At 42.6% G+C, this 15,853-nt stretch overlaps 1 protein-coding gene across 3 annotated transcripts in view; it reads left to right on the forward strand.

Moving 5' to 3' along the window:
* IDE (insulin degrading enzyme) overlaps positions 1–15,853 on the forward strand; it is a 434,361-nt gene that overhangs the window by 165,184 nt on the left and 253,324 nt on the right. For all 3 annotated transcript variants that reach the window (XM_029609922.1, XM_029609921.1, XM_029609920.1), the window contains exons 12-13: positions 847–949; positions 10,115–10,237. In XM_029609922.1, coding sequence (XP_029465782.1) covers positions 847–949; positions 10,115–10,237 — 226 coding nt within the window. The remainder of the gene's footprint in view (positions 1–846; positions 950–10,114; positions 10,238–15,853) is intronic.

A 15,853-nucleotide genomic window follows, 5' to 3' on the forward strand; every position in this document is an offset into this window, starting at 1 on the left:
CATCCATGAAAGATTTCAAGGTTTTTCTATGTATTGGTTCCGTAGCCGTACATCCTCTCTGTGTCCAACGCAGGCACTCGCGCCAAGTTAAAGTCCCCTCCCACTATCAATTTCCCTTTACCATGCATCAGTATCGCTTGGTTCAGGTCCTCATAAAATTTGCCCTGGTCTTGACTGGGAGCATAGACATTCACCAGAGTATATTCCAGGCCCTCAATCAGGATCTGTAATATAAGATATCGTCCACTAGGATCCCGGATACTGGACTGGCATTCGAACACCATTTGCTGGGAAAACAATATGCACACCCCCGTGTATTTCGCTAATTTGGAACAGGACGCAAAGAATTGATGTGGATATTGGTTTGATTTCAAGAGTGATTCATGCCTGCTCTTCGATTGGGTTTCTTGGGCAAAAATAATATCTGCCTTCAACACTCCAAGTTCTTTATAGAATGGTGGCTGATTTTCATCTACTTCCATGTCCAGGAGAACAAGTTGTTAGTCCCAATTTTATCCCATTGAATGCAATGAAATGTTGTCCTCCTTTTCATAGGGAACTAAAAAAAAAAAAAAAAAATCAGAACTACATCTCCCTTTATTCAGTGGGGTAAAACCAGGTCTGGTTCAGCCTTTCATTCTGGACATAGAGCTATATTGTCAACCTATCAGTAAGGTCTGTTTTCTTTTTCTCGCCACTCCTTTTCCCATTGTGACTTTCTTCAGGTTTTGCAGAAATAAGCTTGCTTGGCAAATGAGTAGTTGCACAATGAATATTATTATGTAGTTAGTATTACCTGTCATGTATTACACAGTCACTTGTTTTCATTTGTTTTCTTTGTTTTAGTGTGGCAATAGTTTCTAAGTCCTTTGAAGGAAAAACAGATCAAACAGAAGACTGGTATGGAACACAGTACAAGCAAGAAAAACTATCTGAGGATGTTCTTAAGGTTTGTTAAAACAATGAAATACAATGCTTTTAAATAATAGTTGAATATTTTCAATTCTTAGGTTGTTCTCCCCCGCACCCTGGTTTTGTCTTTAAAAGAAAAGATTTATTTATTTATTTATTTATTTATTTATTTAAGGCTTTTATATACCGACTTTCTTGATACAAATCAAATCAACTCGGTTTACATCGAACTAAGCAGTTAACCATAACCAATTAACAAAAGACAAAATTTGATGAAGCATAAAGTTACATTATAACAAGGGAGCAAAAACTGGGGATAGGAAAATAAAGGGGGGAGAACAGAGATAGTATACTATATACAGGTGAGGGTGTGGGAGGGAGGCAAAGGAGCCAATGTCGTTATGACGTATTAGTGTGTCTTAGTGCTTGTTTAATTACAGTGGAGATGGGAACAGTTCTGAGTCAAGCTATTGGACTAAGAACAGGGAAAGGCTCGACCGAAAAGCCATGTCTTGAGTTTCTTTTTAAAAGTTAGGAGACAGGTTTCCTGCCTGAGGTCCGGGGGCATGGCGTTCCAGATGGAGGGACCTATTGTTGAGAATGCCCTGTCTCTGATATTTGAGTGGTGCACCGCTTTGATTGGAGGAACGTGTAAGGATCCTTTGTAGGCTTCCCTTAAGGGTCTGGCTGTAGAGTGAAGTTTGAGAGGGTGTATCAGGTCAAGAGGCGTCTGATGGTGAATGTTTTTGTGAATGATTGTAAGTGATTTATGTAGAATCCTAAAGTTTACTGGGAGCCAATGAAGATCTTTTAATATAAGATAAGTGAGCCCAGGAAATGTGTAGAAAATGGCAATTAATACTAACTTTTAAATATACACTGTACCATTCCCTCAACTGAATTTTACAGAAACACTGAACATCATTGAAAAAAGATTTATGTAGGTTTCAGAATATGAGAAGGAAACTCAACATAGTAAAGAACAGTTTTGTTTTGATTGAGATTGTTGGGTTCAGAATACTGTCTGAAACATATTTAGTTCTCATTACTACAAAATCTATATTAAACATGTAACTGGTAAAGATTGACTTTCCCAAATTCAAATCTGTAGGTCACTTGGGAACATGTGGTCTTCTCTGGAGGACTGCAACCTTTATACTGTGCATAACCAATTAAGCTATTATTTACTTAAACTTGACCTTATGTTAACACTATTTGTTCAGGTACTTATACCTGAAATGTAACTTGCCTTGAGCTCAGATTTGGAAAGATGAGTAATCAAATCTAAAATCCAAAGATTAACAGAACAGGCTGTTTATATAAACCAAAAGGTTATTTGCTTGTAATATGAGTTCTTAAAAGGCTGTTCTTTCAATCTTCCTTAATTATTGAGATGTCTGCATGTTGATATCCACAGTATGCATATGTATTAGCCCTATTAGACTGAGGACTAAAACCACATTTTATCATTACTAATCATTTAATCATTACTAAACATTTAATCATTACTAATCATTGTTCTTACTAATGCTCAGTTACAAGGTATTGTACACTTTTGTAAACTGTTATGATGGCTCAACCGAATAACGGTATATAAAACTCATCAAATAAATAAATAAATAAATTACTGATTAAACAAGTGAAGTTTATATTGGGTAGATGAATCTCTTTTGCTTCTGCTATTAAACACCAGTTATTCCAGTGGGTTATATATAGGGCAGGGGTGCATAAAGAAGATCAGACAACTTTAAAGATCAATACAGTTCACTATGAATGGACTAGTATTAGAAAGCAGAATAACATTCTAGAAAATCTTATCTTTGAGGAGAAGCAGGAGAGTGGTGTCATCAGACAGAGCCCAGCTGGTGAAGATTACTACAAAACGTCTGGAATCTTTTGACGTGCTTTGAGTATTTGCATGCCATGCCTTCAATTCTAGTTTTCCATGGAGCACAATGGTCATGTTTTCTCCCTCACAAAGAACATTTTTTTCTTGTTGCATGTTTTCATTACAGGGTCTCCTACTTCACCTTCTTTTACTCTTTAGGTTCACTACGTAGATTTTCTTTGATCAAGATAAATTTCTTTGTTTTTTGTTGTCTGCCTTGTGATTTGGTATTGGTTGGATTGTTTGTAAAATTGAATCATTTGATTTTTGCCTTGTTAAATTTTTGGCAAGTGCCTGAGAAAGAGAAGACAGCCAGATGCTTTTTCAAGTGTTCTCAATGCAGATGCATCATAGCTATCATAGATCCCCATGATAAATATATGCTCTGCTTGGAGGACAGCGACGTTAACTAAGAGTGTTAGATGACTCCTAGAGGATTTCATTCCCACCTGGATCTCATAGAGAAGCTCTTCAGGAAAAGTAAATATCGCCTATCAGCATGAGAGACCTTGACATTGTCATCGAAGGGCTTAAGAGCTCACTGGATGCTAGCAATGCATTGAGAGTGAGGAAGCATTGGTCAGGAGAAATTTGAGATTTATGTAACCGTTGGCCCAAAATAACCAGACATTTGGGTTCTTAACATAATCAGGAATGTCTACAGATTACATCTATTGGAAATCCCACCAATCGCTCACTGAGAAGCTCTTGGTCTGCTTTTCTACATCTGAAGTTAATACAAAAGGAACTCTCCTCCTCCTTAGAGGCCAGTGCAATCAAACCTGGTCCACCAGGGGAAAAGGGGTGGGGATTTTGTTCCAAGTGTTTCCTGATGCCAGAAAAAGTCCCATCCTAGACCTAAAGGCTCTGGACAAATTCCTAGTAAAGAAAAGTTCAAGATGGTTTTCCTAGGTATCTTAATCCCATTCCTGGAAAAAGGGGACTGACTATGCTCCCTGGATTTGTTTATTTTATTAAAAAACGTATATACTGCACTATAAGCAAAACTATCAGAGCAATTTATAATAAAAACATCTATAAAATATTTTTAAAATCCCAATAACCCTCTTCACTGCTAAACCCCTTACCACTGTGTGGTAAGTTAAGCAGAATCAGCTTGAGGTCAGCTAGATGAAATATTAAAATATGGTAAATCTCCTATATGAAAACAGCACTAACTGCCAGCACTCAAACAATAATAACCCTACTTTTGAATGTTAAATAAGGCTCTAAGTTAACTGTATGTATTATGTTGTTATCTTGTAAACCGGAGTGAAGGCAGAACGCTATACTTCGGTATATAAAAAAATCCAAATAAATAAATACTTATGAAAAGACAACACTGCAAATAATACACCAGGCTCTAAAATCACCAATACACCTGATATTAGAAAAACAGAACAAGCCAAGCTGTTAAAGATCCCTACACAGAAACTACATGCTAGCAGAATACCTAACCTGAGTCACACATACAGAACACAGACCTCACCAAATACAGAATAGAGAGACAAAGTATAACTAAAAACATGCAGACAGAAACTGTAACAAGACAGACTCCTTATGCAGTACAACAGAGGAAAAACAGAAACATCACCATTCCTGATTAAACATCAAACAATAAAATGAAGATATATAAACCATCATTCATAATAGTAAAACCATACTCATAAAAGCATAAATATTTCAAAGCAGCTGATGAATAGAATATCCAGTGATTAAAAACATATAATATTGGTTTTTATTTAATTTTCCAAACAAATATTTCAAAACAATAGGCATATAAAATAACACTAAATAATTAAAACTATGGCTAAAAGAAATGCCCTGCTCTCCAAACCTGGGAACTTTAGTCTCCACTTACCCTTAGATTGTCATGGATTAGTCAGGGATAGGAGGGATGCACAAACTTTTCTCCTTTCATACACTTTATATACACACTGTATAATTTTTGCTGGACTCAAAGCTTAGGGCAACAAGAACACTCAAAATCAGCAAGAGGTTTTTTTAATCAAATTTATTTGGCTTCTTAAGAGACAAGTGTTCTTGTGAGATGCAATATGCCCTCTATCTGTAATAAGTAGCATCTCAGTGAATCTCTGACATGCCCTGACTTATATAATCAAAATACAACATTCCCGAAGCTTCCAGAATGAATGACGTGACTGCCCAAAGATTTCCTTACAAAAAATACCTTATGCTGTTGTCATGACAATCTATCATGTATAGGAAATGCTTGTGATGACACCCCCCATTCAATTGTAAAAATCATTCTATACTAGTCTTCCCTGAACCATCCTCCCATCATACAAGTTCCTGTATCACTCTGGCTTTGATGCAATGTATTCTCTTCTGTTCTTCTTTTGTTGTGTAAACAAATCGCAGTCTGGGTCTTGAATAGGAGCTAGGCTTGAATTCCATTTCTTGGCACCAGGGTTTAATTGAAAACTGTCACCTCACAGGATCTCCTTTTCAACTGATTTCTGTCCGTTGAAACCATGCATCTGCAAGACAAAAGCTTGCATCCTGGACCCAGTTTCTCTGTATTGTAAAGTAAATGTTGCCATTAAATAGGCCTTTTTCCTGTTGTTGCCAGCAAATCTGTCTCAGGGATTTTCTGCAAGTCATGCTCAGAAAAACACTCAAAGTTCATTCACCTTTGACAGGCTACAATACAGCAGAGGCATCTGGGAATTCTTGGTTGTCTGCTCGGCCTATTCTTCAACACTTTAACATACATGTTCATTCTTACACAAACTGCCTTATATTCTCTCTCACCCATACTGATTGACTCACACACATGTTCACTGACTCGCTCTTGCTCATACACATGCTCACTGCTTTAAATAGTGCTCTTGCTCATACACTTGCTCATTGGCATGCTCGTTCTCTCTCTCACACACATGCTTACTGGCTCTCTCACTCACACATGTGCTCTGGAAAGTACAGCAAACCTGATTGTTATGCAGTGCATCAATGGAAAAACAGAAACATAATTTCTCATAAAACATTAAGCAATAAAGTGAAGAAATATAAAACATTCATAATCTTAAAACTTTTACTAATAAAAAGAATAAATTTCAAGCAGACAACATCCAATGAACATCCAATAATTAAAATGACTCATACATTTTTCTGATATTTCCCAAACACCATATATTTCAAAAATAACATCCAAAAATTTAAAATAGGATTAAAAATCTACATTTCTCCATACCTGGGATCTTTTGATTTCTAGTCACCCAAAGATTGTTGTGGATTGGGGAGGGGACCTCACAATCTTTAACCTCTCTCCCACCCCTCACCTCACACACATGCATACTGTCACACATACAGACTCTCACTCACATATATTTTGTCACATTTACAGGTTCTCTCGCTCTCATAGACACATGCAGGCTCTCTCATACATACACAGTCTCTCAGGTTCTCATACCAAGCACTCTCTTGCTCTCTCTCATACACACGCAGGCTCACACGCACACTTGCAGGGTCTCTCTCATATACTTACGCTCCCTCTCTGACATACACATGCAGTCTATCTCTCACGCACACAAACATAAGCACACACACACACCTTTCAAGCCTCCCCCTTTTTCTGGGCCTTCTCTTTGCTGGTTTTTGAATCACAGCACTGCTTCTCGAAGGGAGGTGGAAAGAGGCCATGCTACTTCTGCAGCAGGGAAGGGGGCAGGGCTGCGTGGCCTTGCAGACCTCTCTTCAGGCCACAACAGGATGGGCTATGCCACATTCCTCGGGTCTCTCTTCAGGCCATAGCAGGCTGGGCTCTGCTGCGACCCGCAGGCCTCTCTTCATGCCGCTGCAGCATATGCTATGTCACAACCCCGCATATCTCTTTTCAAGCCGTGGTTTGATCAGCTCTCTTATGGCCCAGACCTCTCTTCAGGCCGCAGCAGCCCTTCTCCTTTTCTTTGGCTGGGAAGCTTAAAAAAAACCCAAAAACAAACAAACACGTGATGGGAACGACCAGCCCGCAGACAGAAGCCTGATCCCCTGATAGGCCAGTCCACCCCAAGAGAGGTAAATCAGATATTCCAAAGTGGAAGTACATCCATGATAGAAAGTTTGGCATTTCCTCTAAATAGAAATGTCCCAAACCTCTGTTCAAGGAGAAGGACTGAAATAAAACTAGTCTCGGATGCCTTCTCCCTAGATTGGGGAGAGGATCTACTGAACTTTTATCCTCCAATTGCTTTAGTGGCAAAAATCTTGCTAAAACGTAAAGGCTGGGGTACAATGATCCTCATAACCCCCTGTTGGCAGGAACAGATTTGTTTTCCGTACCTGAAGGGGTTATCCCTCAGTGAACCAATCAGATTTGAGAATTTCCCAGCTCCATCACTCAGAATTAGGGGAATACTGTATTATCCCAACATCAGGTGCCTGGATGTTGAGAAGGTAGTATTAAAGTAGTATTGAATTCATTTAACATATCTGAGGATGTATCTCAAATTCTTCTGGCATCTGGAAAGGATTCCAAAAAGAAATCATATTATTTTAAATGGAAAGGGTTTGCCTTCTGGTGTGAGGGTACAGCTTTAGACCCTTTTAGTCTCACAAAATTATTCAGAGTAGTTAAATCACAAGCGGATTGTGATACATTACAGGAGGACCTTGCAAGACTGGAAGATTGGGCATCCAAATGGCAGATGAAATTTAATGTGGACAAGTGCAAGGTGTTGCATATAGGGAAAAATAACCCTTGCTGTAGTTACACGATGTTAGGTTCCATATTAGGAACTACCACCCAGGAAAAAAATCCTGGCATCATAGTGGATAATACTTTAAAATTGTAGGCTCAGTGTGCTGCAGCAGTCAAAAAAGCAAGCAGAATGTTAGGAATTATTAGGAAGGGAATGATTAATAAAACGGAAAATGTCATAATGCCTCTATATCGCTCCATGGTGAGACCGCACTTTGAATACTGTGTACAATTCTGGTCGCCGCATCTCAAAAAAGATATAATTGCGATGGAGAAGGTACAGAGAAGGGCAACCAAAATGATAAAGGGGATGGAACAGCTCCCCTATGAGTAAAGGCTGAAGAGGTTAGGGCTGTTCAGCTTGGAGAAGAGACGGCTGAGGGGGGGGGATATGAAAGAGGTCGTTACGATCATGAGAGGTCTTGAACGAGTAGATTTGAATCGGTTATTTACACTTTCAAATAGAAGAACTGGGGGACATTCCATGAAGTTAGCAAGTATCACATTTAAGTCTAATCGGAGAAAATTCTTTTTCACTCAACGCACAATTAAGCTCTGGAATTTGTTGCCAGAGGATGTGGTTGGTGCAGTTAGTGTAGCTGGGTTCAAAAAAGGTTTAGATAAGTTCTTGGAGGAGAAGTCCGTTAACGGCTATTAATCAAGTTTACTTAGGGAATAGTGACTGCTATTAATTGCATCAGTAGCATGGGATTTTCTTAGTGTTTGGGTAATTGCCAGGTTCTTGTGGCCTGGTTTGGCCTCTGTTGGAAACAGGATGCTGGGCTTGATGGACCCTTGGTCTGACCCAGCATGGCAATTTCTTATGTTCTTATGTTTCAAAGTCTGGTCTGAAGACCAATACTGATGGGGCCTCATTTTAAAAAGCATTTACGTGAGTAAGTGGGCTTTTGAAAATTGCTACAATAGTATGTTACCTTTATGCATGAAACCCCTTTGAAAATTACCCCCTTAGGGTTTATCTCAGTGAAATTGACAATTATCACAACCGCACAGAATGTAAATCCTTCTCTGTACAACCTTTATTTGTCCATTTATGCAGATCTTGCTGCTGTTGAAGCTTCCCATCAAGTCCCCTGCTGTGTCTTGAGACCTTGACATTGTACTTGTTGAGTTGATGAAAGCTCCCTTTGAGCCATAAGACTCCTGTGAGCTGAAATATCTGAACTGGAAAGTCATAATTTTGGTGGCACTCACTTTGCCATATAGATTCAGTGAGCTCCAAGCCCTAGTGACTTATCTATTATATATTACATTTTTTCATCATAGGGTGATTCTGTGTGCACACGCTGCTTCCTGCCTAATATAATGTCAGATTTCCACCTTTATCAGTCAGTTGTCCTACCACCATTTTTCCTAGGCCACATGCCCACAAAGTTGAATAAGTCTTGCAGTTTGAATTGAAAAAGAACCTTAGCCTTCCATCTAGAGCAGACTGAAGCCCTTAGAATGTCCACCCAACTTTTTTCTTTTGACCCTAACAAACCTAGAATTGCTGTTGCCTTTTGAGTTGGCTAGTAGATTGCATTTCTTTCTGTAATAACTAGCTAAGCCTGACTCTGGATGGGCATGACAAGGCTCATAATGTTTTATTCATTGCATCATCAGAGGCCCACCTGAGATCAGTCTCTATGGATAAGATTTGCAAGGCTACATCATGGAGCTGAATACTCACATTCACATACTATTACTATTTAGATAGACTCCCAGCACAATGGTAGGTTTGTCAATTTGTTCTGTGGAGTGTATTTGAGGTTGGATTCCAACTCTATCCCTGTTATGGCCTGTTATTTCCAGTTTGCCCCCTAAAGTCAACAAAAGTACTTCTTCCTGTTGGCAATGTTTTTGGGGGTTTGTATTTTCCCCATTTTTTTGTTTAAGAGCAATCTGTAGCAAGAGATTCCCTATCGGTGAGAATGACTACGCGCTGCTTGTCCTTGGAGAAAAGTGAAAGTTGTTTAGTAGTAACAAGTGTCTTCAAGGACAGGAGGATGCATGTCCTCATACAACCTACCTGCATCCATTTGGAGTTGGATCCTGTATTTAATTTAAGCTATATTAAGAACTGAAGGGACCCCCCTCACAACATCCATGATGCAGGACGGCATTCACATGCTCAACAGAGCGTGCCAAAATCTTCTAGAAGCTCTGTAGTTATCTTCACCAGCTAGGCTCCTTCGGATGACATCACCTACTTGTGAGAGCGTTCTATCTGCTGCCCTCAGAAAAACCTGCTACAGGTAACTTTAGCTTTCATGTCTACATTTTTTTTTGTTTTAATATTAGACAAAATCTAACTGCTAGTACCATTATATCAATCACTGTGTTGTTGCTCTCTCTTTTCTTTCATGTAATTTATAGTGCTGGTATTAAGAATTATATTTCATATTTTATGTAAGATCTAAAAAAATTATAATATTCAGAATATTTAAACTTGTCTTTAAAAATGGCAAATTCCATAAATTGTCACTACTTGGTTAGTGACATTTTGTTTTTGTACCTCTTAATACTGATACTGTTCTTGTATGTTTGGTACTCTCACATTTGACTGATAATATATTATTCACCTTGATTAGAAATGGCAAAAGGCTGACCTCAATGGAAAATTCAAACTTCCTATGAAGAATGAGTTTATTCCAACTAATTTTGAGATTTTGCCTTTGGAAAAAGATGCAACTCAATATCCTTCTCTTATTAAGGTAAGCATCCATCACCTCCATGGGTTATATCACAGAACCTTTTCAAATTACTAGATATTGATGCTCAAGCATGTTTCCTTAACACGTACTCGTTCCACTAAAATGGTATGCTTTTATGATACTTATGAGCTGTTTTCTATGTGCACTAGTTTCAGGAAGGTGAGTGTAATTTGCAGTGCCTGGAATTGCTGGTAGACCAACCACTTCAGAATGTTCGTAATCTCATTACTTTGATATATATTCCACCTTTCAGATATTAAGAAAACCAAATGTCATAACACTAACTCCATCGAAGCAAATGAAAGCAGAAATTCAGGTTCTGTTAAAGGATAGAGAGGGTTTAGTCCCATAGTTCCATTCTGCTAGTCATGATTCCCAACTGTGCCTGGTAGTGGATGTTCCAAGGTAATTGTTGAAAGAAATGGAAGTATCAAAGGCATTACTGAGATGCATGAGATTTGAAGGCCATTGTAAAAGGTTATTCTCCAAGAACAAACAGGATGGTAGTCCTCACACATGGGTGACATCATCAGATGGAGCCCCGATGCAGAAAATTTATGTCAAAATGCCCTATACCACGCGTCCACGCAGGGTCCCTCTTCATTCTCTTTATTTCCACGGAACTGTAAGCCTTGTGCTATGATTGAGCTCACATTGGCTTTTTTGCCTTGTGGAAAACTTTTTTCTTCACGCTTTTTCATGTTTTTTTTCTTCGCGCCATTGCCGGGTCTCTCTCTGTATCTTCCTGTAGTGTCCCCAGTCAGGGTTTTTGGCGTTTCAGGTAAGTTTCCGGTAAGTTTCCTTCCCCCCTGTGGTGGCAGTGCCTTAGTGCCCACCGCCATCACTTTCGACTTAAGGCCTTTTGTTTCGCCCCGTCATGGTCATGTCTAGTTTTCACCAATGCCCCTAGTGCCCGAGGACTAGGGGCATTGATCCTCATGAGATGTGCATCCTCTGCCTGGGGGCTTTGCCCGGGGTTGCCGCTTGTGTGCCCAGATGACCCCGAAGGACTCGATGAGATGAATAATCTCTTTGAGTTGAGGAAGTCCAAGCCATTAGCATTGGCAGCATCGGCATCTAAGGACATCGGAGCTGCACCGATGGACACCACGTCATCGACATCAGTGGGACTATCAGTTCCATTGATGTCGCCGGTAGATAAGGGCGCAGGAAACCGACCATTGTCTATCTCTGACAAGCTGAGGACACCTGGTTCATAATCGTTGAACTTGACACCAGGGAAAGACTGGGCCGAGCATTGAGGGAAGTCTAAGAAGCATCTGCACCAATCCCCATTGAAGCATGGTGCTGAGCACAGGGATATACTGGCTTTTGCTGTGATGCCCCCGAAGTGGCCCCATGGTGAGGAGCACCAGTTCTCTATCTATGCCTGAAGTTCGCGACAGTCTGCACCAATCCTGGTGCCGGTCGCTGATCCCCCTCGCAGATCCAAGGAAGATCTAGTCACCCCCTCCTTCCTCCCAGTCTGTGTTGACATCGGCAACGCTCATGGAGGAGCTGAAGTGTCGAGTCCAGCTTGTGGTGGAGGGGCACTGCAGGGCTTCGGTCCGCTAGCACCAGAGCCGGTGCCACTTGTTCTCATACCACCTATGGAGAAGCTGACTCAGTGTGCTCATCAGTGTGTTATCAATCCAGCTGGCGTCTATTCCTGGGGCAGCATTGGTGCCTATCGGGGCACCGAGACCTCTCCCTAATGATATGGTGATCCTTGCCAGTTCCTTTGAGGAGGAAGCCCCACCAAGGCTGCAGAGACGCCAAGTCCTGCAGCCTCCCATCCAGTTCTACCAGTGTCTACACCTCTGGATGTAGGCCAAGCACTTAGGGCCCCATCCCCTGTAGCATACAGTGAGGATGAGGGTCCCTATGATCCCTGGGGGGATGATCCAATGGAGTCATCCTCTGAGGACTCTGACTCCTGTCAGGACCTTCTTCTCCAGATGAGTGAAGGAAGTCTCCACCTCAGGACTTAACTTTCGCAGGGATTGTGAGGGTGATGGTGGAGGCTATCCCTTTTCAGCTTTTAACAGAGGAGGATGCCAGGCACAAAATGCTTGAGATTCTTCAGTTTGTGGAGACTCCTAAGGAAATCATGGCGATCCCGATAAACGAGATCCTTATGGAGTTGCCACTGAGGATATGGGAACACCCCTTCAGGTGAGGACAGACGGGTCGGAGGTCGCTGAAATATCCTGCTGGCAGCTGCTGAACTGCCACTACTGCCGCTGAGGCAGCAGCAGTCTCTTTTCTCTGCACCATCTGCACGGCATGTCAGTCGCTCGCTCATCCCGATCCAATTTATTTGCACCGCCACCATGAGACTGACACTATACTGGCTCTTGCTGCTGCAGCTGCTGCCCCTGGTGCCTAGGCCCCTGTCTAGTTCACCTAGTGCTTCCGCCGGCCCTGGGTGAGGGATGTTATGGCTCAGCTTTGGGATCACCATGAAACCCTCCAACAATTCTCCACTAGTGTTCTGGACCCATCTTCATCCAGGGCCTGTCAAGACAAGGGCCCAGGAAGTTTTTCTTTCACCAAATGAAGTACTATCCTCCGCCTCCTCGATCCCATCAGCACCATCAGAGCTGCCTTGGCCTTTCCAGGCAGCAGAGAGCTCCCAAACCCCAGCTGGACTTCTCAGTCAATTCTGGGGATGGGATTTTGACTGGGCTGCCGGGAGCATAAGCGAGTTGCCCATACCTGGGACAAGGGGGCAGGCTGCGGTTCTTCACAAGCCTGTGGCCCAGTGTAACTTCAGACCTGTGTCTTCTGTCCCATCATCTGTCAGGGATACCAATTAAATCTATTGGATGTCCCACCAACTTGCCCTCCATGCCCCCATTAGAGGCCGGTAGCACATCAGGCGGTCCTACAAACAGAGTTCTTCTCCCTCTTAACAGCCCAGAGCGGTTGAGTCCATGCTACTGGAGCAAAGAGGGTGGGAATCCTACTCCAGGTACTTCCTGATTCCAAAGAGAACAGGAGGACTTTGTCCCATTCTAGACCTAAGGGCCTTTAACAAGTGTTTCAGAAAAGAAAAGTTCAAGATGGTTTCCCTTGGCACCTTGATCTCCCTTTTGCAAAAAGGGGACTGGCTTTGCTCTCTTGACCTAAAGAATGCATAAATTCACATCGAGATCTTCCCCAGCTATAGGCAGTATCTCTGATTTGTGGTGGGAACACAGCACTTCCAGTACCCAATTTTGCCATTTGGGCTGGCGTCTGCTCCACAGGACTTCTTCACAAAATGTCTGGCCGTGAAGACGGCGCACCTCTGCAGACTGAGAGTGCATGTCTTCCCATAACTGGATGATTGACTAGTCAAAAGCACATCTTAGGCAGGGACCTTCTGGTCCATGTGCTTGTACATTCAGGTGTTTGATTCACTAGGGTTTGTTCTCAACTACCTAAAGTCCTTTCTCAGCCCCTTACCTCAATTGGACTTCATAGGAGGCTCTGCTAGATACTGCTCAGGCCAAGGCCTTTCTGCCTCACCAGAGGGACATCGCCGTTGCAACCAACAGAGCCAACAGGTATCAGCCTGGCACGTGTTGAGGCTGGTGGGCCATATGGCCACAACCATCCATGTTACTCCCCTGGCACATTTACACATGTGAGGAGCCCAATGGACCCTGAGGTCACAGTGGCGCCAGGCCACTCAGAGCTTCCAAGATTGCATCTGAGTCTCAACCCGTCTCTCAGGTACTCATTGTCCTTGCGCCGTGTACTTAAGTGATGATGACTTAAGTTGAATGTCGGTATATAAAAAACAAATAAATAAATACTTTCCAATCTGGAACAGGGGATCTCATTTCGGAGTCCCATACTCAAATTCTTCTAACTATAGATGCATCTACTGTGGGGTGGGGATCTCATGTAGATGGGCTCGGCACCCAGGATCTTTAGTCCGCTCAGGAACATGCTTGTCCAACAAAGTTGTCCTAATCCAGACCGACAACCAAGTAGCCATGTGGTATGTCAGCAAGCAGGGAAGCAGTGCAGATCTGGTCGTGGGCTCTGTCCCATGGGATGGTGCTCAGAGCCATATACCTGGCCAGGAAATAGAATGGAGAAGTGGACAGGCTGAGTCAGGCCTTCAGACCCCATGAGTGGTCCCTGAACCTGGTGGGTAGCAAATCAGATATTGTGCCTGTGGGGGAACCCACATGTAAATATGTTCACATCCCTTGGCAACAGGAAGGTGCCTCAGTTCTGCTCCCTATAGAGGTCAGATGGCAAACCAGCCTCGGATGCCCAATTCCCTTAGTGGCGAAGACTCTCTTGAAGCTTGGCAAGGACAGGGGGACTATGATCCTCATAGCCACTCATTGGCCGAGACAGGACTTTTTCCATTCTTGCAGGAGTTGTCCATCCAGAAACTGATCAGTCCGGGGATGTCCCAGATCTCATCATGCAAGATCAGGGCAGGCTGCGGCATGCCAACCTCCAGGCCTTGTCGCTCACAGCCTGGATGTTGAGAGGTTGATTCTGCAACTGCTTGATCTCTCAGAAGATGTGTCTTGGCTCCTGGTGGTTTCAAGAAAGCCTTCCACTAGAAAGTCCTACGGACTGAAGTAGAGGAGGTTTTCCATGTGGTCTGAGCAGAAGGCCCTAGATCCTTCTCCTGCCCCACACAAAAACTGCTTGATTACCTTCTACACCTATTGGAGGCTGGCTTGAAAACCAACTCCGTTAGAGTTCACCTGAATACAATTGGAGCATACCACCAAGATGTAGATGGCCTATAGTTGTACGTTTTATGTGGGACCTGCTTCAATCAAAGACTCCCCTATGGCCTCCTGATGAAAGCTCCTTTTGAGCCACTGCGCACCTGTGACCTGAAGTACCTGACCTGGAAGGTCATATTTTTGGTAGCGGTCATGTGAGTGCGCAGGGTAGCCAGCTTCAGTCCTTAGTGACTTATCTACCGTATACTAAGTTTAATCATTACAGGGTGATCTTGCATCTGCACCCTAAGTTCCTGCCTAAGGTGGTGATGGATTTCCATCTTAATCAGTCAATTGCCCTGCCAGTATTCTTTCCCAGGTCCCATTTGCACCAAGGTGAACAAGCACTGCACAGTTTGGACTGCAAGTGAGCCTTAGCCTTCTATCTGGAGCGAACAGAATCCCATAGACTTTCCACCCAACTTTTTATTTCTTTTGATAAGAATAGGTTGGGTGTTGCCGTTGCCAAACAGACAATATCCAATTGGCTAGCGAATTGCATCTCCTCCTGTTATGCCCAGGTGGGACTGCATCTTAGAATGGGCCTTGACATGACCCCCATCATAGCCATGGCAGCGTCGGTGGCCCACTTGTGAGCAATTCCCATGGAAGAGATATGCAAGACTGCAACATGGAGTTCTCTCCACACATTCACATCTCATTTCTGTCTGGCTATGGATGGCTGATGCAATAGTAGTTTCAGCCAATTTGTCCTTCGGAACCTGTTCAAGGTGTAGCACCCAACTCTTTCAACCTAGGGCCCGTTGTTTGGGTTCAGGCTGTCTCCCCCTCTGTTACCAACAGCACTGATGATGTTGTGCCCATTGGCACCTGGTTAGGTGACTGGTTTAATTCGTTGCTAGGGAGCAGC

This window comes from Rhinatrema bivittatum, chromosome 7, assembly GCF_901001135.1.
Source record: "Rhinatrema bivittatum chromosome 7, aRhiBiv1.1, whole genome shotgun sequence".
Classification (NCBI taxonomy): domain Eukaryota; kingdom Metazoa; phylum Chordata; class Amphibia; order Gymnophiona; family Rhinatrematidae; genus Rhinatrema; species Rhinatrema bivittatum.